The sequence below is a fragment of the Rhinoderma darwinii genome, chromosome 1 (genome assembly GCF_050947455.1).
Source record: "Rhinoderma darwinii isolate aRhiDar2 chromosome 1, aRhiDar2.hap1, whole genome shotgun sequence".
NCBI classification, from domain to species: domain Eukaryota; kingdom Metazoa; phylum Chordata; class Amphibia; order Anura; family Rhinodermatidae; genus Rhinoderma; species Rhinoderma darwinii.
This window is the reverse complement of record NC_134687.1, coordinates 270,288,532-270,312,688: the sequence shown is the minus strand read 5'-3', so window position 1 is coordinate 270,312,688 and position 24,157 is coordinate 270,288,532. Positions and strand designations below refer to the sequence as shown.

General features: G+C 43.5%; 1 protein-coding gene across 3 annotated transcripts in view; it reads left to right on the top strand.

Moving 5' to 3' along the window:
* Window positions 1-24,157, top strand: part of PEX11G (peroxisomal biogenesis factor 11 gamma) — a 76,377-nt gene that overhangs the window by 35,748 nt on the left and 16,472 nt on the right. For all 3 annotated transcript variants that reach the window (XM_075863995.1, XM_075864002.1, XM_075864010.1), the window contains 2 exons: window positions 531-719; window positions 8,655-8,833. In XM_075863995.1, coding sequence (XP_075720110.1) covers window positions 531-719; window positions 8,655-8,833 — 368 coding nt within the window. The remainder of the gene's footprint in view (window positions 1-530; window positions 720-8,654; window positions 8,834-24,157) is intronic.

Here is a 24,157-nt window from a genome sequence, read left to right as displayed (position 1 = left end):
AACCAGCGCTATGCTTGATTACTGCCTGCAGGGAAAGACCGCTATGAGGCAACATCAAGAGAGAGCCTCTTCCGGCAGACATGCTGTTCTGTAAACCAGCCACCAGGAGGCTGCCATTATGAAGTTGGTGCTGGGGGCCCACCGGCAGATTCTCCGGGGGCCCAGTACGACACTGTCTTAATATAAAGAGATCTGCCTGTTTGTTCTTTGTTGCATATGAGCATAACTAGCAATTGCCTATGATGGTTATACTATAATAGTGATAATCCTGCAGAATTGCTGGAAATTTCCTATTTTCCAGCAACCTGAATCTTGTTAATATAGAAATGAACAGTATTAGTATTGCATAGACCGGTCACGATCTGGTTTCTGCTGGTGTACAAAGGTGGGGAATATGAATTTGGAAGCATTCCTGCTTTAAATACTCATTTAACTGGAGCTTCACTGTATTTAACATGTACGGTCTTCGGGAACTTTTAGCATGTGAGTTTCTAAGGGCATGTTACTGGCTTCTTTCTCATTCTTGTCAGATGCGGACACTCTGCTATAGCTGTCAACTGCTTGGTGGAGCCATTACACAGAAGCATGGGGAGAAGCAGCAGTGTGGAAAGAGCCTTCTTATTGTGGCCTCTCAGCTGAGCCACTGCCGGACGGTACTGCGACTATTTGATGACCTGTCCATGCTGGTGTACTCTCTTCAATATGGTCTAGGAAAGAAGGTCAGTTCATCAATGTGCGCTAAACTCCAGTATGCAGTCACGTATCTACTCGTACACATATAGCTTCCCTATATCAGGTAGAATACAGTTGTGTTGTGGAAGGAAATGCTTATATTGTACGCTTTCCACAGTGCAAGGTTCCTGGTTTTGGAATGCTCATATGTATGCTCCCTACAAATATGTAACGTTTGGTTTATTCCTCTTTGTCACCAGTATTTCCGTTTGTACACCGTTAAAGGGTTTCTCAATTACTCTTATATTGATGGCCTCTCCTTAGGATAGGCCATCATTATCCGATCGCTGGGGGTCCAAATCTCGTCACCTCCACCAATAAGCGGCTACGACTACGATGGCCGCAGCTTCATCGTTCATAGTTTACTAGGCACAGTACACCTACACTTCTGTAGCAGCTGTGCCTGGGATTCCTGCTCAGACCCATTCACTTGAATGGGACCTGAACGTCAATCCCAGGCACAGGTTCTACGGAAGATTATGACTGCATGGTAAACGATAGAGGCCGCGGCCCCTCAGTCAGCTGATCGATTGGGTGTGTTGGGAGTTGGATCCCCACTGATCTGATATTAATGACCTATCCTAAGAATAGGCCGTCCATGTAAAAGTAATGGAGAAATTATGTAAGTGTGAGTAGGGATAACCAGGCTATACAAGAACCGTTTTATGAACTACAGGAAACATTTAATTTTTATTTTTTTAACTTTTTCAAAACAATTATATTACATTTTCACAATAAGTAAACATACGGGCAAGAGCTAGCACAGAAGCTTTTACATTGTAAAAACAATAGAATTTTTTTAAAGAAGTAACGGAGATTAAACATTGACTTTATGAGGTGCAGCAGGTGTGCCATTCCAGTGTAAAAAGCTGTATAATCACAAAAATGGAACCTTTGGCACTGAAACAAGTATCGAGAAAAGCAGAAAGATCCAAGGAAAGCGGGAAGGAGAGCCAAGGAAAAAAGGGGAGATGTGTAAGTTAGATATCCTGCGAAGGTTTCAGGACTATGCAAACACGAGACTAGTAATTGAGAGGTGGGGATGAGCATACATGAAGCAAGGGTTGCACAATGCATCCTATTTTGATGCCGTGCACCCTCAAACGGTTCAATACCGTTAATTCATGTATTTCGATACTAAGCACAGCTTAGTACGCATCTTAGTATTGTAACACATGAATGTAGTCAGAGCGGGGCTGCGGCTGTGTAATACAGCCATTGCCCTGCTCCTGACAAGTGTGTGTGTGTGTGTGCGCGGTCAGCATGATGTGATGAAGCCGGCGCTGCACTAATGAGCTCTTCAAAACACCCCCATGATCTGTCTTCAGTGCTGGCAATGCTGCTCATTAGCGCAGCGCCGGCCGCATCACCTCATGCTGACTGCACGCGCACACTTATTGTCAGGAGCGGGGCAATGGCTGTATTACACAGATACCTCTCATCTCTGCCGCTATTCCCTTGAATGCTGATTTCAAAGCGGACTGCAGCATTCAAGGGGAAAATGAGAAGGGGGATGCCCCTTTGATTGCCCTGTGACGCGATCGAGGGACATACCATTTATGGGCAGACAGCTCGGGGTCCAATAAAGGACCCCAGGGCTGTCTGACCATATTTCCTGTTGTTAGGGCATACTTAGTACACAGGCAGTTGTTAGGACATACCTATCAGTACCCAGGCTAATGTATTTGCATATAGATATATGCCATTACATTAAAGTTTAAAAATAAAAAAGTAAAAAAAAAAATACAAATTTTTTACAATAAAGATTAAAATAAATTCACAATACATAAAATACACATTCGGTATTGTCGCGACCGTAATAACCTGCATAACAAATTTAGTGACATTTATGATATGTACGCTGTAAAAAAATAAGATAAAAACTTTCACTTCGCTTTCTTTCACTTATTAATGTGCTATGAATTTAATACCTCCATGTGCCTCTCATTAATAGTAATTAACCCCATCATGTACCTCACACATTAACCCAGAAACAAAGAGCAAGGAAGCCGCACTCAAAAATAAAAAGTTTACTCCTCAAACATCCACCTTTTTTTTTTTTTTTTTAAAGCGCTGCTTCCTTGCTCTTTGTTTCTTGATATTTATCTTCTAAGGAGAGGTCACTCCTTTTTTTGAAGCCTAGCACCTGCCATATTGGTTTACACTGCCAGAATGCTGCTCCTATCTCTGTCTATCTTTCATTAACCCAATATTGTCCATTACGCCCCTAATACGCCTACAAACATCTGCCCATTGCCTGCAATGGTTTTTTTTGATGTTCTGTTCCCACAAGCCTTTATTTTACGCTTCGCTGTCAAAATACTGCGCATAAAATGACGGCTAGTCAAAAGAAGTGCAGGACACTTCTTGGGAAGTTTTTGGAGGCGTTTTTCATTGACTCCATTGAAAAACAGCTCCAAAAACGCAGCGAAAAACGCGAGTAGTTAAATCAGGAGCTGTTTTCGCCTTAAAACAGCTCCGTATTTTCAGACGTTTTTGCTCACTGCGTGTAAACATACCCTAATTGTATTAATAGAGCAGGATGAGACTGCGTCCCACACATCATTTCAATCATCTCTATCCCTTATGCCATTTCAATCTGTTTCCCACTTAGTAAGATAAGGGTATGTTCACATGCAAACTCAAAAACGTCTGAAAATATGAGCTGTTTTCAAGGGAAAACAGTTCCTGATTTTCAGACTTTTTTTTACGGCAGTTTTTGTAGCGGATTTCTATAGTCCATGAAAAACATCTCAAACGGCCGTGTAAAAAAACTGCCCGTCAGAACAGAACGCCGTTTTTCCCATTGAAATAAATCAATGGGCAGATGTTTGGAGGCCTTCTGCTTGCGATTTTTTTCGGCCATTTTCCAGGTGTTTACGGCCTGAAAAAACTGCAGAAAATAAGCCATGTGTTTCAATGGCCGTCCCACGGACATATGTAATTGAATGTGGCCGTTCACATAGCCGTTGTTTCAACGGTCCGTGGGAAAATAGGACATGTCCTATCTTTTTACGCATCACTCCATAGACTCTCAACTATGGTGGATGCGTGACATCGTGTCCCGCAGCGCCGAGCACGGATGCACCTCGGCCGTGAAACTGTAGTTTTTCATGTCCAAGGTGCGCAACGATCGTGTAAATAAGGACTGATTCAGACGAACGTGGCGTTTTTGTGAACGCAAAACACGCGGCGTTTTGCCTGCGCAGAAGCCACTTGACAGCTCCGTGTGGCAGCAGCATATGATGCGCGGCTGCGTGGTTTTCGCGCAGCCGCCATCATTATGACACGCCATTTGGATGTTTGTAAACAGAAAAGCACATGGTGCTTTTCTGTTTACATTCATCCTTTTGACAGCTGTTGCGCAAAACAGCCAGTTCGCACGGAAGTGCTTCCGTGCGACCTGCGTGGTTTTCACGCACCCATTGACTTCAATGGGTGCGTGATGCGCGAAAAACGCTGAGATATTGAACATGTCGCGCTTTTTACGCAGCGGACAAACGCTGCGCAAAAAGCACGGACTGTCTGTACTGCCCCATACACTTCTATTGGTCCATGCGAGCCGTGTGAAAACCACGCGGCCTGCACGGACGCAATTCACGTTTGTGTGAATCCGCCCTAAGAGTGAGTTGTATGATGGGTAACGCTGTTCAATTTGGAATAGACAAGGGACATAAGACCACAAGAATGTGGGGAAAGTTTTACATACGGTATGTACTCAAAAGATTTAAGAGGACGGGGGGGGGGGGGGGATAAAAATTGCGAAGTAGGGTCGTGAGTCAATATTTAACCCTTTCAGGGCCAGACTAATTTTTAGTTTTATGCTTTTGTTTTTTCTTCCCTGCCTTTTGATCTTTCTGATCGCAAGCACTGCCGCTGGGTCCTGCTCTGCTTCTGAGCGGGCGCCATTTTTAAAAACCTTTCCCGACGTAAATAGGCATATTAGGAAAGGGTTAAGTTGTGTATAATGGAAAATTTCCGATTTGGGGCGGATTATTTATCTTTAAAGAGGCTCTGTCACCAGATTTTGCAGCCCCTATCTGCTATTGCAGCAGATCGGCGCTGCAATGTAGATTACAGTAACGTTTTTATTTTTAAAAAACTAGCATTTTTGGCCAAGTTATGACCATTTTCGTATTTATGCAAATGAGGCTTGCAAAAGTACAACTGGGCGTGTTGAAAAGTAAAAGTACAACTGGGCGTGTATTATGTGCGTACATCGGGGCGTGTTTACTACTTTTACTAGCTGGGCGTTGTGTATAGAAGTATCATCCACTTCTCTTCAGAACGCCCAGCTTCTGGCAGTGCAGATCTGTGACGTCACTCACAGGTCCTGCATCGTGTCGGCACCAGAGGCTACAGTTGATTCTGCAGCAGCATCAGCATTTGCAGGTAAGTAGCTACATCGACTTACCTGCAAACGCCGATGCTGCTGCAGAATCCTCTGTAGCCTCTGGTGCCGATGTGTCCTCGCTCGTCTGACACGATGCAGGACCTGTGAGTGACGACACAGCGTGATCTCTGGAGAACACGGCTGTGTCTGCACTGCCAGAAGCTGGGCGTTCTGAAGAGAAGTGGATGATACTTCTATGCACAACACCCAGCTAGTAAAAGTAGTAAACACGCCCCGATGTACGCACATAATACACGCCCAGTTGTACTTTTACTTTTCAACACGCCCAGTTGTACTTTTGCAAGCCTCATTTGCATAAATACGAAAATGGTCATAACTTGGCCAAAAATGCTCGTTTTTTAAAAATAAAAACGTTACTGTAATCTACATTGCAGCGCCTATCTGCTGCAATAGCAGATAGGGGTTGCAAAATCTGGTGACAGAGCCTCTTTAAAGGGAATGTGTCGCGAATTAAACTTTTTTTTTTTAGTAAGTTACTTATTTCTATTATTACGTTTTTTGCTGTATTTTGTATTTTTTTCCCCACATGGTGGAAAGTATTAAAAATGTAATAATTATTTGACATGTTTTCCTACGTTGGCCACCAGAGGGAGCACTTCCCAGAATTACAGCAAGGTGAATAAGGCAAAGCAACCTGACTCACACTTGCCGTAAATGTGGGAGGGAATCTCACCCCCCCCCCTCCTACAAGTGAGGAAAAGGTGTCTTCAAATTGCTAAGCAGTGTCCGACTGCCATTTCGGGTGTGATTCTGCAGCTGGCAGAAGCTATAGGACACACCAAAAGGCTAAGGGTATGTTCACACGCTTACTAAACAAAGATTTTCAGCCATTTTTTAATCAAACTCTCGTTTTTTTACGGCCGTTTTTTGGAGCTTTTTTTTCTATAGTCAATGAAAAACGTCTCCAAAAACGTCCCAAGAAGTGATATGCACCCGACGGAACAGAAGGCCGTATTTCCCATTGAAACCAATGGGCAGATGTTTGTAGTCGTTCTGCTTCCGATTTTTCAGCCGTTTTCCGGGACATTTACGGCCCGAAAAACGGCTGAAAACACTGCGTGTGAACATACCCTTAGAGTGATGGAAGTGAAACACACACACACTCACACTCACACTCACACTCACACTCACACACAGCTCTACTACACACACACACACACACACACACTCAGCTCTACTACACACACACACTCAGCTCTACTACACACACACACTCAGCTCTACTACACACACACACACTCAGCTTTACTACACACACACACTCAGCTCTACTACACACACACACACACACACACTCCCCATCTGACACACAGTCAGCACTGCTACATACATGGGCAGGGATTTTTCAAGGAACGCAAAGAAGCAACGGCCCTTAACATATCGTGCTTGTTCTGATCTTCTATCGGCAGGAGCTGCACTGATAATAAACCGGCAGGGGATGACACTCCACGGCTGCACTGCAGGTATCGTCAGCAGAATACAAGGGCCGTTTAAGTCAGCTCGTAGTCTGCAATGCATGGGCGGCCCGTTGGGAGTCACGAGAGCGGGGGGTCTGTGAGAGAGAGACAGAGAGAGGGGGACAGAGCGACACACACCTTACCTGCAGTGCAGCTGGTCTTCATAATGGCGCCTGCTATCTCCCTGCAAACCAGCTTCCCTGCTGTGTGACTGACCTGCGTCTGCGCAGTACAGAGCCAGATAGCAGAGGCAATGAACGGCTGCCGTTCATGGTGTCCTATGCGTTGTGCTGCCGAATTCCATCTCTGTATGTGTCGTTAATCGACACATACAGAAATGAAAAAATGGCTGCCCCCATAGAGAAGTAAAAGTATAAATACATTAAAAAGTAGAAAGTGACCACACAAATAAATACAATTTTTGTTTACATTATATTAAAAGCAATATAATAAATCATGACACCTTCCCCTTAGGCCTTATTCACACGAACGTGTTATAGGTCCGTGATACGCGCGTCATTTTCACGGGCGTTGCAAGGACCTATATTAGTGAATGGGGCCGTTCAGACTGTCAGTGAATTTCATGCAGCGTATGTGCGCTGCATAAAACTCACGACATGTCCTATACTTGCCCGTGTTTCGCGCAGCACGCACCCATTGAAGTCAATGGGTGCGTGCAAATCGCACACGGAAGCGCTTCCGGGTGACGCGAGTGATTCGCGCTACAACTGGTAAAGAAGAGAAGGGAGACATAAAATCCCCTCCTTTGCTGTGTCGTCACGTAAAAAGGGAGTGTCATAATGATGTCGGCTGCACAAAACTGACACGTTCGTGTGAATAAGGCCTTAATTACTTCATAAGAAAGAAGGCCTGAGGGGATAGAGGAGAAGAACCTTTTTCAAGGCCATTTGCGTGCCACCAAGGGAAGGAGGGATAGTTCTCTAAACCCGGGCCCTATTTAGCCAAAAAGATTGGAGAGGGAAATGGGGGAAACAAGTTTGCCTGAAAGGAAACCCCTTTGGTCTCTCAGTGGAGCAAAGTGTCTGCGTCTTGTGGCAATACACACCGCCAGCACTTCATTTTACTGTGGATGACCCGTGTAGGTCTTCTAAAACATGGTTGATAAGCAATGGGCCGATTTGTATTTCAGAGCCTGTGAAGCCGTTGTTTCTGTTGTCTACTTGGACGAATCTTTGACAACTTGTCTTGACAACATGTTAATTTTTCTATAACCGAGTTGTATTCCTCCTATATAAGACTATGGATGCTGAAGTACTGTAAGTCTTTATATTTCAACATTTCAGCCTTCATTGCATTATATGACAAAAATCTGAAATCGGGTACTTTTACACATTTGCTCATTTTTAATAGCGGCCATGGATCCTTGTTTGTGTGTGTTACGAGGTACCATTTTTATTGTTTAAACACCTTATGATTTGCAGATCTTTTATATTGTCTGAATAGCGTTTCTTTTTTCTTATGATTGAACTTGTTCTCTTCATAAACCTTTCTCTGAACTTTTTGCTGTTTGTTTTTTTTCTTCTTATCTCGATACTATTGCTAGGTATACCTCTGTCCTATCACAACATAAACTATTTGTATTACTTTAAAGAGCATCTGACGCAATGGAAACCCCCCCTTCTCCCTAAAACAAAACTACTGTAATTGATAGGTGAAAAGACGCGTATTCCAACTTTATCGGTTTTTGTTTTTGTGCTCAATTGCATTCCCCCACAATGAGCCCACATAAGGCCCGTGTGCGGGATTGCTATACCCTGGACTCCTAAGCTTGAATAAATATTACAGCAGGACTCTTAACTGCTTCATTAGCACGCGGTGCACGGTCCGTTTTCAGGCTTACCGCGGCGGAATGGAAGTGAGCATTAAGTTTAAAAATGACAGATCTGGAATCGGTGTCTTTTCACCTATCCTGACATTACAGGGGGGAATGAGGAGGAGACCATGTTGACCGATTCCATTTGATGAAACACATGCAACTAAATAAAAGTAAATGTGTTGCGTAAAATTTTTCTCTGTTTATATGCCGCTAGGAAAAAGACTGCCTCATCAGGTGGATCTCTGTCTTGGGCAACATATTTGACCAGCTGTACTATCCATGTGAGCATATGGCCTGGGCCGCAGATGCTGGAATTATTCACATCAGGTCTGATAATTGGTGGACCACCAGCACAGCCCTCTGGGGTCTTTCACTTCTGGTGGGAATTGTACGGTAGGTCATATCACAATCTAGTTTTTGTATTTGTTTTATTTTTTTTTATTTTTTTTTTTTACACAAGCTCCTGTAAATATTTTTTTACATGGGCTACCTTAACCCCTTCAAGACACAGCCTGTTTTGGCTTTCAGGACACAGCCTATTTTTTCAAATCTGACATGTGTCACTTTATGTTGTAATAACTCCGGAATGCTTACACCTAGCCAAGCGATTCCGAGATTGTTTTCTCGTGACATATTGTACTTGATGTTAGTGAAAAAATTTGGTCGATAAATTCAGTATTTATTTGTGAAAAACACCATAATTTAGAGAAAATTGTTGAAAATTTGCATTTTTCTAAATTTAAATGTATCTGCTTGGAAGACAGATAGTAATACCACACAAAATAGTTACTAGTTAATATCCCCCATATGTCTACTTTGTTTGCATCGTTTTTTGAACGTCCTTTTATTTTTCTAGGACGTTACAAGGCTTAGAACTTTAGCAGCAATTTCTCACATTTTCAAGAAAATTTCAAAAGCCTCTTTTTACAGGGACCAGTTCAGTTCTCAAGTGGCTTTGAGGGCCTTATATATTAGAAAGTCCCCATAAATCACCCCATTTTTAAAAATGCACCCCTCAAAGTATTCAAAACAGCATTCAAAAAGTTTCTTAACCCTTTAGGCGTTTCACAGGAATTAAAGCAAATTAGATGTGAAATTTACCAATTTCGTTTTTTTTTGTTGCCAAAATTCATTTTAGCCAAGAATTGCAACTCCATATTCATTACCCTGATTCTACAGTTTTTAGAAATATCCCACATGTGGCCCTAGTGTCGTCTTGGACTGAAACACGGACCTCAGAAGCAAAGGAGCACCTAGAGGATTTTGGGGCCTCCTTTTTTTAGAATACATTTTAGGCACCATGTCAGGCTTGAAGAGGTCTTGTGGTGCCAAAACAGTGGAGAGCCACCAAAAGTGACCCCATTTTGGAAACTACACCCCTCAGGGAATTTATCGAGGGGTGTAGTTAGCATTTTAACCCCACAGGTTTTTTGCTAGATATATTGGAATAAGTCTGTAAAATTGAAAATCCACCTTTTTTCTGAAAAAACATAGAATTTTTTTATTTTTCAAAGGAATAAAGGAGAAAAAGAACCCCAGCGTTTATAAAGCACTTTCTCCCGATTACGGCAACTGCTGTTTGGACCCACGGCAGGGCTCAGAAGGGAAACAGCGGCATTTGGGTTTTGGAGCACAAATTTTGCTGGAATGATTTTCGATGCCATGTCATGTTTGCAACGTCCTGGAGGGACCAAAACAGTGCAAACCCCCCAAAATTGCCCCCATTTTGGAAACTACACCCCTCAAGGAATTTTCCTAGTGGTATAGTTAGCATTTTGACCCCACAGGTTTTTTGCAGAATTTAGTGGAATTCGGCCATGAACATGAAAATCGACTTTTTTTTCTGAGAAAACGTAGAAATGTTTAATTTTTACTAGGAATAAAGGAGAAAAAGAACCCCAAAGTTTGTAAAGCAACTTCTCCCGATTACGAATACCTCATATGTGGTAATAAACTGCTGTTTGGACCCACGGCAGGGCTCAGAAGAGAAACCGCGCCATTTGAATTTTGGAGTCCAGATTTTGCTGGATTGGTTTTCGGTGACATGTCGCGTTTGCAACGTCCTGCAGGGACCAAAACATTGGAAACACGCCAAAAGTGACCCCATTTTGGAAACTAAACCCCTCAAGGAATTTTCCTAGTGGTATAGTTAGCATTTTGACCCCACAGGTTTTTTGCAGAATTTAGTGGAATTCGGCCGTGAATATGAAAATCGACTTTTTTTCTGAGAAAACGTAGAAATGTTTAATTTTTACTAGTAATAAAGGAGAAAAAGAACCCCAAAATTTGTAAAGCAACTTCTCCCGATTACGGGAATACCCCATGTGTGGTATTAAATTGCTGTTTGGACCCACGACAGGGTTCAGAAAGGAAGTAGCGCTATTTGAAGCTCAGATATGTCTGGAATGGTTTTCGGGTGCCATGTCGCATTTGCAGAGCTACTGTGGTACAAGTACAGTGGAAACCCCCAGGAAGTGACCCCATTTTGTAAACTACACTCCTTAAGGAATTTATTTAGGGGTGTAGTGAGCATTTTGACTCGAAAGGTGCTTCTTAGAAGTTGTAAACACTGGGCCGTGAAAATGCAGAATTTAATTTTCTCCAATAAAGCTTATCCTGCTTTATCCTCAAATTTTTCTTTTATACAATGGTAATAAAAAAAAAAAGCACCCCAAATTTGTTGTGCAATTTCTCCGGATAAGGCCAATACCCCATATGTGGCCATTAACTGCTGCCTGGGCACACTGTAGGGCTCAGAAGGGAAGGCCTACCTTATGTTTGCAGAGGCTCCAGAACATAAAGTAAGTTCAAGAAATGCCTCATTTAATAAAATTGCACCCTTCCAAGCACAGTATTCATCTAGAGGTATAATGGGAATTTGTATTTTTTTGGGGGAGGGGGGGGAGGCGGGTGTGGTATTATTGAGCTATCAAGTTAATTTGGAAAATAAATGCCCAGTGGGTATTTAAGAAATAAATGGAATGGATGTGATGTCATTGGAGTAGTAAAAATTAGATTTAACAAATATCAACAGAGGTGTGATAAAAACGGAAGCATTCTCCGATGCAGAGGCCTGGTTTAGAGGGACAGGTCATACAGTAGTGAGTGGTGTCTTTCCTAATCACTCTGCTTGAGCAAACTCGACACCTTTTCTGGGGTTTTTGGTTTTTTTTCTGTGGGGGGGGGGGGGGAGTACTCCTGGGAAATGCTGGCCATGTATTATTCTGGAGATCCCAGAAGTGCTGCTACCTTCACTGCTGCCCTCTGCTTCCTGGTCTCCAAAAATAATTTTTTAAATAATTTTTTCTTGGAATCCCTGGAAAGTCTCCGTATTGTCTGCTGTTCTGTAGAGAACAAAGGTGTTATAGAGTGCCACTTGGGTGAGGTATACCGCCAATTTTTTATACCACACCTTAGATTTTCTTAGGGCACAGTAGGGCTGCAGTACCTGGTCCGAAAGATCCACCCCTCCTATGAATTGGTTATAGTCCTGGATGCACACAGGCTTGATGGTCTGCTCTGTTGCTCCTCTGACTGGAACTGGGGTGGATCGATCAGCATGCAGTGTGGTCAAAATAAAGACATCACGCTTGTCTTTATATTTGACAAGCATCAAATTTTCGGAGCAAACAGCCCTGCTTTCCCCACGGCGCAGTTTATGATCTATAAAGGACTTGGGGAGACCCTTTTGATTTCGCCGAATTGTGTCACATGCTAGTGTGCCCCTGGCAGAAAGGCACTTCAGGAGGGGGACGCTATTGTAAAAATTGTCCACATACAAGTGGTATCCTTGGTCTAGTATGGGGTGGATCAAATCCCATACTATCCTCCCACTTATTCCCAGGACAGGGGGACAGTTTGGTGGCTCGATCTTAGAATCCTTCCCTTCATATACACGAAAGCGCAGTGTATACCCAGACACACTTTCACAGGCCTTATACAGCTTCACGCCATACCTAGCCCTTTTATTGGGCAGGTACTGGCGGAAGTGTAATCTGCCTTTAAAGTGGACTAGGGATTCGTCCACTGCAAGGCATTTTTGGGGCGTATAGACCTGACTGAATTTTAAGTTGTAGTGGTCAACTACTGGCCTAATTTTATACAGTCTATCATAATTGGGGTCGTTTTGGGGGTGGGCACTCATCGTTATTGTTGTAGTGAATGAATTTTAATACAATTTCAAAACGGGCCCTGGGCATGGCAAGAAAATAAAGAGGGGAATGATAAAGGATGTCTCTGTTCCAATAGGAACGTATCGTGTGTTTTTTGGTAATGCCCATACTCAATAGAAGTCCCCAGAACTTGCGGATTTCAGTGAGGTTTGTGGAGGTCCATTTTTGGGGCCTGGCAAAAAAATTATTTGGATTGCGGAAAATAAATTGCTGGGCATATATGTTCGTTTGTACCACAATCAAATTTACAAGGTCATCAGTGAAGAACAGTTGGAAATAGTTCATTTCACTGAAGCCTGCGGTATCTACATTGATGCCTGGAGTCGCAGTGAATTCAGGCACCTGGGGCACAAAATTATCTGCGGGGATCCATGTGGAGTCAGCTGTACTGGGCTGCGATTGTGCACTACTGACGCCTACCCTTGGACGCCTACGTGGCGGTTCATCAGTAGACGAGTCACTAGACGAAGAGGACACTAAAAATGTCACCCCTTCCCCACTACAAGAATCAGAGTCCTCAAAGAGCATGGCACATGCCTCTTTGGCAGTATACAGACACTTAGTCTTTTTTTTCTTCTGTAAACGAACAAGGTGTCACTGGCGTTGAAAGTAACGTAAAACTTTTTTTTTTTTTAGTTTTTTTTTTGTTTTGTGTTTTTCCCTAAAACCAAGGTATTTTTTTTAATAGATCTACAAAAACTCCCGGGTAACAGGTGTCCAACGCAGGTGGATGGAGTTTGGTATGTCCCAATTAGGCGCAGAATACAGGACGGTAGCGATGACGGCTGTATAGGTCACAGGACCGCTGTATAGGTCACGGGACCGCTGTATAGGTCACGGGACCGCTGTATAGGTCGCGGGACCGCTGTATAGGTCGCGGGACCGCTGTATAGGTCGCGGGACCGCTGTATAGGTCGCGGGACCGCTGTATAGGTCGCGGGACCGCTGTATAGGTCGCGGGACCGCTGTATAGGTCGCGGGACCGCTGTATAGGTCGCGGGACCGCTGTATAGGTCGCGGGACCGCTGTATAGGTCGCGGGACCGCTGTATAGGTCGCGGGAGAGCTGTATAGGTCGCGGGAGAGCTGTATAGGTCGCGGGAGAGCTGTATAGGTCGCGGGAGAGCTGTATAGGTCGCGGGAGAGCTGTATAGGTCGCGGGAGAGCTGTATAGGTCGCGGGAGAGCTGTATAGGTCGCGGGAGAGCTGTATAGGTCGCGGGAGAGCTGTATAGGGCACATGGCACAGGACACCTTTATAGGTCACAGGACACCTGTATAGGTCACAGGACACCTGTATAGGGCACAGTAGATTGGCTGCTGGGTGATCCAGGGGTTAATTTATATAGTTAATTATAAATTTTACTCTAACTAGCAATCGCTCTTTCTCTGATCGCTTCCCTGACAGAAGTGAAGCGGTCAGAGACGGAGACTACACTAAACTCGCCTCTCCAACTGTCATAATAAACTGTGATTGGTCCATCAGCACTGATGGACCAGTCACAGCGATCGGCGGCCGAGGACAGCTGTGGTTGGTCCTCGACTGGCATCCCCTGTTAATAGGCTGTCTTGGACAGCCGTATTTCGTAAAAAAGAATGAGTTCTACCTGTAAGGGAAATTATACTAAGCTGTGATTGGTCCATCTGCACTGATGGACCAGTCACAGCGATCGCCGGCCGAGGACAGCTGTGATTGGTCCTCGGCCGGCATCCAGAGTTGCTAGGCTGTCTCTGACAGCCGTCTTTTTCAAACTTCCGCCGCACCAGGATGTGTGGCGGAAGTTTAAATTGTTCGAAACGTCACACTAACCTGTGATTGGTCCATCTGCAATTGGTCCATCCTCGGCCGGCATCCTCAACTTCTTGGCTGTCTCAGACAGCCGTCTGTTTTAAACTGCCGCCGCACATCCCGGCGCGGCGACAGTTTAAAGCGTTCACGTAACTGTACGTGGAGATGCTGGAACAGACCACATCCCATGACGTACAGTTACGTGAAATGGCGGGAAGGGGTTAAAGGCAGTTTATCACGAGATTTTCTCTCCCCCAAGCGGTTTACACCGCTGGCATGGTATTGTGAAAAGCACAGTCCACATACATTTATAGGATGTCTTGGTTCTTCCAAAACTCTAAACAAGAACTTTAAACGCCTCAACGCGCCTTATTCTAATTAGCCAAAGAGTCCTCCATAGCAGGAAGTCCTTTTAACCCTTCCGGCCGCAGCCATTTTTCCAGTTTCCAATAAAAAAAAAAATTCTTCCCCCACCTTCCAAAAGCCATAACTCCTTTTTTTTTTTCTTTTTTTTTTATATTGGCCGATTATAGTCCTATGAGGGCTTGATTTTTGTGGGACGAGTTGTAGTTTTTCATGGTACCATATAATGTACTGGGAAACGGTAAAAATTGTATTTGTGGGGTAGAAATTGAAAAATACCGCGATTCCTCCATTGGTTTTTGCGCTTCGATTTTACAGAATTCATTGTGCAATTAAGACATGTTAACTTTATTCTGCGGGTCAACAAGATTATGGTGATATCAAATTTATATAGTATTTTTTATTTTTTTTTCTTTCTTTACTTTACTACTTTTTACCAAAAACTGATTGTGAAAAATAAAATTTACTTTGTCATCAAATTCTGAGCCATGACTTTTTTTTTTTTTTCTTTTTTTTCTGCCGATTTTAAGCGTCATGAGGCATATGTTTTGCGGGACAAGCTGTAGTTTTCAATACTACCATTTTGGGGTACATGCAGTGTTTTTGATCACTTTTATTCCATTTTTTTGTGGAGGTGACCAAAAAAACCAGCGCTTCTGGCCGTTTTTTCTCTTATTTTTTTTTGTGTACACCTTGCGGGTTAAATAATGATATATTGTAGTAGTTCAGACTTTTATGTTCGCGGCGATACCAATTATGTTTGTGTTATATATATTTTTTTAACTAATCCACTTAGGGGACTTGAACCAGCGATCACTGGCATTAATGTATTGTAGTATGTCGTCTTTCTGAAAGGCTTCTATTAATAGTAGCACAAAAATGGCAGACCTGGTTGCCTTCATTAGACCTCCAGGCTGTCGTAGCAACCATCAGCACCTCGCGATCGCATCGCTTGGGGGGGGGGGGGGTGATAAACTGCCCCCCTCTTTCTAACTCTCGAGTCGTGGCCTGGGAGCCTCCCCTGCCAATCCTAGGCCCAACCAATCCTAGGCCTATTTGAAGGCCTGAACCAGAACGGTTCCTTCTCCAGCAAAGCAACCAGCGTGGAAGCAGCAGGACGCGTGGAACGATCTCCAGTCTGGTACTTTAAAACAAAATGGGATCTTCTAGGAAGCATGGTAGGACCAACCTTTTTTTCCATTATTGATTTTGTCCTTCCTTGTATATTCATGTTTCCTAGGTCAGAGAGGGTCCCGGGAAAAAATTTGACAAGGTTATGCCAGTTTGGTTTAGATAAGATCCTGGCAGAAGAATCCACTAGCCTTGTCTCTAGCATAAGAGATATAGTGCGTACAGAGGTTAAGAGCTCCCTTAGATCCCTCAGAAAGAATCAGGATCGTCCTAGCACCTCGTCTGGCAAGACACGGCAAGAGCTAGGTGTTTCTAATTTCTCTAGCGAGAGGAAAGGTTTAAGGAGGAAGGGGAGCTAGGCTCCTCAGAGTTTTTCCTCTGACGAGGATGGGGGAGGGAAGAACTTCTTCCCAGCCATGACATAGACCAACTTCTTAAAGAGTCCGGGCCACTATGAATATCGATGACTCCAAGGAACGCCGGTCTGTTCAGGACATTGTTTGAGGGCCTGGGTCCTAGGAAACAAAGGACTTTTCCTGTTCACGGGAATATAACCAGCCTCATTAAGAGGCAATGGAAGAACCCTGACAGGAAATTAGGCATTCCCAAGATTTTGAAGCGAAAATATCACTTTTGTGGAGGATACTTTTACTTTACTTAAGTAAAGACTGGGATAGTTTTCCACGACTGGGTGCCCCGGTAGCGAGATATCCAGGAAAAAAGCCTTCCCGTTTGAGGATCTTGGGTCTCTCCCTGATCCTATGGATAGGAAAGAAGACTATTACCTAAAAAGAACCTGGGAAACCTCTGCAGGTGCATTTAAGCAAGGTATTGCATCTACTTGTGTAGCCAGGTCTCTCAGGATCTGGATAGCTCAGTTAGAGCTTCATCTCCGGGACAAGACCCTTAGAGATCAGATACTGGCTTCCCTCCCGGTTTTGTCCAAGGCCACAGATTTTTTTTGGCTGATGCCTCGGTGGACTCGGTCCGTCTGGCCGCCAGATCCGCAGCCTTTTCCAACTCAGCCAGAAGAGCAATATGGCTGAAGACATGGAAGGGAGATGCAGACTCCAAAGGGAAAGTTTTTGTGCTATTCCTTGTTCAGGAGATTTTTTGGTTTGGCCCCCCACTGGATGATCTCCTGGAGAAAGCATCCGATAGGAGGAATGGGTTTCCTACCAAGGGCAAACCAGACTCCTTTCATCCCAGGAAATTTAATAGAAAACCCATTTCCAAGGGACAGGATTTTAGATCCTCTAAATCCCCTAAAAAGAACAGGGGTTTCTCGTTTAGGCCTCAGAGCGATCCCAAGAATAAAGATCACCAGCAATGACGCCAGAGGGAGCGGGGTAGGAGGTTGCTTATCCCTTTTCTATCAAGAATGGGAAAGGATCTCCTCGTACAAATTGGTTCTAGATATCATAAAAACTGGGAACGCCTTCCTGATTTACAAAACATTTCGGATGGAAAATATCCCCTCTAGAGTAAATCTTCTTTTCAAGGACTGTATGATGGCATCAATAGATCTGGAGGATGTTTATTAACATGTCCCTGTTTGCATCACTCACCAGTAATATCTGAGGGTGGCAGTAGTTTTGAACGACTCCCTAATCCACCTCCAATACAGGGCACTCCCGTTTGGCATCTCTCAGACGAGAGTCTTTACCAAGATTATATCAGAAATGACATCCTATATACAAACAAAGGACATTCTGATCATTCCCTACCTAGACGACTTTTTTTGATGGTGGCAGACACCGCCCAAGCATAGACACTCCATCTACAGTCAGTACAATCGACTTTGACAGATCTAGGTTGGAATATAAACATGAACAAATCAAACTTAACCCCATCCAAAAGATGCAGTTTTTTGGGGATCCTTCTAGATTTATTTTGCTCCCTAAGGGAAAGATCCAGCCTTTGATAGAAAGGGTCTCAGTCCTCCTGTGGATCATTTTGACTTCTTTCAGAAGGGCTATGTCGGTCCTAGGCCTCTTCACCTCCTGTACCCCGGCCATAATGTGGGCTCAGTTTAGGTCCAGACCTCTGCAGAGGGACATATTAGAAAAGTGGGAAGCAAGCACTCACTAGATCACTCCCTGCTCCTTTCCTCGGTAGCCCAACTCTCGCTCAGGTGGTAGATGAAGGTAGAGAACCTCAGGAAGGGTGTTTCATGGGAAATGTCCCCAACCCTGAACATTACAACAGATGCAACTCCTTGGGGGTGGGATGCTCATGGCAAATCCGTCGGCCTTCAGGGTCAGTGGGATCCTCAAACCTCCATAAGATCTTCCAACTACAGGGAGCTGGGGGCAGTACTTCAGGCAATAAAAGACACGATTCCTATACTTTCGGAAAAAAGGGTAAAGATTCTTTTAGACAACACTTCTACAGTAGCATACATAAACCATCAGGGAGGTACAAGGTCAGGACTTCTGATGAAGTTAGCTACAGAGATCTTTTCCCTAGCCGAGCTACATCTATCATTCCTTTCAGCTGTCCATCTAAGGGGAAGGGACAATCGGGTAGTAGACTTCTTGAGCAGAAGACCGTTGCTGCAGTCGGAGTGGTCCCTGAATCAGGACGTCGTCCCGATGATTGTGGCCTGGTGGGGGAATATTTCCATAGACCTGTTTGCTACCAGGGAGAACAAGAAGAGACCGAGATTCTTTTCCCTAGATCCCAGGGAATATCCAGTAGCCGTAGATGCTCTCTCCCAGAGTTGGGGCCTGGAACAGGGTTATACCCCCCCCCCCCTCTGTCTACTTCCAAGAGTTTTAAAAAGGATCAGAGGGGACACTTCCTCGGTAATCCTGATTGCTCCATTTTGGCCAAAGGGGCCGTGGTTCACCTGGCTGAGGAAGTTGTCCGTAACCAAACCATGGATCCTGCCAGACAGACTAGATCTCCTGTCTCAGGGCCCAGTAGTTCATCCAGACATCTCCAAGCTGCATCTTACAGCTTGGAGGCTGAGAGGTTAATCCTCAGGAAAAGGGGTATCTCTGAAACTGTCATCTCCCTACTTTACGGTCAAGTAGAAAACAGGTTACCTCTAAGATATATTTTGGGGTCTGGAAAGCTTTTCTTACCTTTACAGGAATTGATATAGATCCATAGCAGATCCAGATATTCCCCTGATTTTAGACTTTCTCCAGGCAGGGCTAGACAAAAACCTCAAGCCCAGTACATTAAAGGTTCAAATTTCTGCCCAGAGTTCTTCGGAGCTCATTCCACCAGATCTGTATCTACATCTTGGGCTGAAAGAGCCAACATATCTCTAGACCAGATTTGCAGGGCGGCTACATGGAGCTCACCCCACACCTTTATTAAACATTATAGATTACAGTTGCATTCAGTCAGGAAGTTCTACAATTTGTAGTCCCACCCTAGAACTGGGGTTCTATTTTACATCTCCAGGGGTGCTGTCATAGGTGAAAGGGTAAAAGATGGATTACTTACCGGTAATCTGTTTTTCATGAACCTATGACAGCACCCCCCCCCCTAGTTCCCCCCCCTCTTCAGTAAACTAACTTGGGGTGTGTGTGTGTATATATATATATATATATATATATATATATATATATATCCAAAAAAGAGAACGTGAAGCAGCACTCAAATAAAGTGAATTTATTCATCCAACATGGAACCACAACGTTTCACCTCCTCTATGAAGGCATTTTCAACTTGAAAATGCCTTCATAGAGGAGGTGAAACGTTGTGGTTCCATGTTGGATGAATAAATTCACTTTATTTGAGTGCTGCTTCACGTTCTCTTTTTTTGGATATCTAACATATAAGGAGAGGTCACTCCTTTATTTTTGAAGCTTTGTACCAGCCTAGTCAGGCATTTGTTCACAGTGCTGCTCCAATCCTCTGCTTTTTTGTGTGTGTGTGTGTGTGTGTGTGTGTGTGTATGTGTGTATATATATATTATATATATATATTAGAGAGATATATTTACAGTGTGAGGTGGTTTTTCACTAAGGTGGCGCGGGATAAAAAAAAGATATAACAAATGAATACGGGTGTGTGTCTATACACACTCGGTGTATATATGAATAATAGATAACTAATTCTCATCCTAAGTTCTTTCTAAGTACTGGGTGTGTGTCCTTTTTTTTATATCGTCGGGCTTCCTGTCCAGCGAATGGGATGTCTCTCCAGGGGTGCTATCATAGGTTCATGAAAAACAGATTGCCGGTAAGTAATCCATCTTTTTTGCAGGCGGAAAATGTGCCTCAAAATTCAGTTTTGAATTTTGAGGCAGATTTTGCTCTGCCTGCACGCCGATATTTGCAGCGTTTTTTGCCCACAGCCATTGAGCGCCACGGGCAAAAAACACAGCCAAATACGCTTACTCTGCCTCCCATTGATGTCCGTGGCAGGTGAGAGGCGTAAACGCCCGAAAATCGGGCATGTCCCTTCTTTTTCCCGCGAGACGTTTTTTTCCGCTCGCAGGGAAAAAATGCCTCCGCCTCCCATTGAAATCAATGGGAGCCATTTTCGGCCGGTTTTTGGTGCGTTTTCCGACGCGGTTTCCGCATCAAAAAACTCAGTGTAAAATTCCCCTTTCTGTTGAGCTAGCTAAAAAAAAAAGAAAGGCCTCAAACGCGGGTGCTGCAAAACCACTTAAAAAAAACGGAGCTGATTTTTCCAGGCAGAATTTTCTGAATGCAAAAAAAACTGTGTGAACAGGGCCTTAAAACTAGAGGTCCTCTCCGAATATGGTGACCTATTTATTTTATTTTTTGTAACAATTAGTTTTTTCTTTGTAAAGTAGTAAAAAATAAACTAAATAAATTTGGTATCACTGTAATTGTATTGTCCCACAGAGTGAAATTAACATGTTGTTTTTATCGCATGATGAATACCATAAAAGCGAAACCCTTAAAGGAATAGTGTCCCGAAAAAATTTTTTTAACATCAGTTTGATTTTAGTCTTTTATTAAAAACTTTTATATTTATTTGTGTGTTTTGTGTTTTTACTTTTTTTTATTTTTACACTTTTTCTTCCCTATGGGGGCTGCCATTTTTTACTCTATTTCTGTATGTGTCGATTAACGACACATACAGACATGGAGTACGGCAGCCCCAGTCCCATAGTGAATGCGAACGGGGCCCGTTCCATCCACTATGGTGTACACTGTCTGTGTGGGAACGGCGCATGCGCCGCTCCCACACAGTCCAAGTTGAACTGCGCGCCGTCCGGCGCCATTTTCCTGTGGACCGGAAGTCGCGGTCGGACAGTAAGATTACTACTTCCGGTCGCGGCTTCCGGACTTGTGCACATGGAGCAGCGGACGTACCGGAGGGAGCGGTGGCGACTGGAGCAGGTAAGTGATTTCTATGTATGTTCGTGTTTCAGTGTGTGTTTACTACTGTATGTAAACTTACTACACTGTGTGTTAGCTCAAAAAATAGCGACACACAGTGTAGGAGGTTTGACCGTTCAATCCCCTCGTTTCTCCCGGCACTAGCCAGGATGAAGGAGGGGGGGATTCTGAGAGCTCACTAGAGCGAGTGAGTTTTTCCCAATTTTACCACATGCAATGCTGCAATTTTGGGAATTGCTCCATCTAGTGACCAGCATTGGGAAATATTATAAATTAGAATCTAATTTATAATATTTCCTGACTCGTGAAAAAAATAAAAAAAATTAGAACAATGTTTAATCACCTACACACTAATTGTTTAACTAAAGAAAAAAATACATTTTTTGCTAACAACACATTCCCTTTAAAACAATGGAGGAATTAGTTTTTTACCATTCTACAACATAGATTTTTTTTCCAGTTTCCCAGTACACTGTCATGAAAAACTACAACTCTTCCTTCAAGTAGTCGACGGAAAAATTAAGTTATGGCCTTTGGAATGTGGGGAGAAAAATAAAAAAATTAAAAATAGCTGCAGCGGCAAGCGGTTAAAATCTGCTAGGTTGCATGTAGTTCATGTTTCTAGCATTTCATACAGATGGGGACTAAACAAACAGTGCTCCCAGTTCTTGAGATCGACACTTGGGCCTTGTTCATTCAGTGCAGATTTTGCCTGCATTTTTTTTAATTTTATTTTTTTAGCCAAAACCAGAATTGGATCCAGGCAGACCCCTAAGGCCTTCCTTTACATATTTCTTATGTTTTGTTTCTGTTCCTGGTTTTGACTTTAAAAATACATGCAAGTCTGCACTGTGTGAACAACCCCTTAGGGACTGAATCCTGATTCAAAGTTTGAGCTTGTGCTGAGTCCATTTAACAACGTATGCCCAAACAAAAGGATTTGTAAAATATGCTCTTTTAACCCCTAGCCGCATCAGTTGGTAACTGTACGTCCTGGCGAAAGATTACTTCCCGCACCAGGACGTACAGTTACTGGACCGTTCCCAGTCCTCGAAGTCTTAACGGACCGTTTCCGGTAATCAGGAGATCAGCAGTCCCCGGTTCAACGGCGGTGATCTCTGCAATTAACCCCCTAAATGCGGAGGTCAATAGCGACCGCTACATTTAAGGGGTTTTTAGCAGATCGACGCGATCGCGGGTGGTGCTGATGGTTGGCATGGCAAACTGAGTTTCAGTCCATTAGCACACACTGGCTAGATTGTGGATAGTTCTAAAAACTTCTGAATCTAGGCAATAAATATAGAGTTGTTTCTCTGTTACAGGAAGAAATGTTTTTTGTAAAATGTCAACTCTGCTTTGCTTTAAACCCTAGGCGCACCACGACGCAACTGTATGTCCCGGTGGCCAGTGTCTCAGCGCACCAGGACGTACAGTTTCTGCGCGGTTCACGGTGCACACTGTCGGGGACAGTGTGAACCGGGAGGCCAGCTGTCCCCGACAGCTGACACACCACTGTTGCCGATCAGCAGCTCATTTCCACTGATTTCGGCAATTAACCCATTAAATGCGGCGATCTATTGTAGTCGCCGCATTTTAGGGGTTCCTAGCACATCGGCAGAGCTCACAATGAAATCGTGAGGTTTACAGATGGCTAGCATGGTGACCGGAGGCCAAGTAATGGTTTCAGTGTCTGCCATGTACGGAAGCCTATGAAGACAAGCCTCCTGATAGACTTCCTGTCAGAGTGACAGGATGTCGCTGTGTCATTCCCGATGCACACTGTCGGTGACCTTGTGCATCGGGAACCGAGAGGTCAGCTGACACTCCACAGTTGCTGATCAGCGGCTCAACGCCGCTAATTTCGGCAATTAACCTGTTAAATGCGGCGCTTGATTGCGATTGCCGCATTTAGGGGGTTTGTAGCACATCAGCAGCCCCCATGCAATTGCGGGGGTTGTTGATGCTTGTGATGGCATCCGGAGGCCAGGTAAAGGCCTCCGGGTCTGCCATGTATGGAAGCCTATGAGGACCAGCCTCCGGCTGGTCCTCGTGAACTTACTGTTAGAGTGACTGTGACGTTACACTGACAGTTGGTATACATTACACTACTAGGCAGTGTAATGTATTCTAGCAGCGATCAGAGCTGCAGGTAAAAAAAAGAAAGTGTAAAAAGTAAAAAAAAAGGTAATAAAAATGTTTTACAAAAGTGTAAAAATGTTTTGTGTTTTTTTCTATGGTATCACCGCGTTCGACAGAATCTGTAAAACTATGTTTTTCCCGCACGGGATAAACGAAAAACAATGCCAGAATCACTTTTTTGGTCACAACTCCTCCCAAAATATCGAATAAAAAGTGATCAAAAAGTCGCATTCACCCCAAAATAGTCCCAATAAAAACTAGAACCCGTTCCGCAAAAAACAAGCCCTTACACAGCTTTTGTGACTGAAAAATAAAAAAGTTATGGCTCTCAGAATTTGGTGGCACAGAAAATGTGTTCTTTTATAAACAAGTGATTTTATTGTGCAAACGCTGAAAAACATAAAAAAAATTATATACATATGGTATTGCCGTAATCGTATCGACCCGCAGAATAAAGTAAAACTGTAATTTTTAGCGCATAAGGAACGCCATGAAGTAAAGCATTTAAAACGCCAAAATCAGTTTTTTGGTCACCTTGGCTCTAAATAAAATGTAATAAGTGATCAAAAAGTTGTAAGTACCAATAAAAACTACAGCTCATCCCGCCAAAAATAAGCCCTCACACCGCTCAATTGACCAAAAAATCTAAGTTATGGCTCTCCGAATGTGTTAATACAAAGCTATTTTTTTTTTATTTAACATACTTTATTTATTTTTTTAAAAGTAGTAAAATATAAAAAAAATATATATACATTTGGTATCACCGTAATCGTTTTGACCTGCAGAATAAAG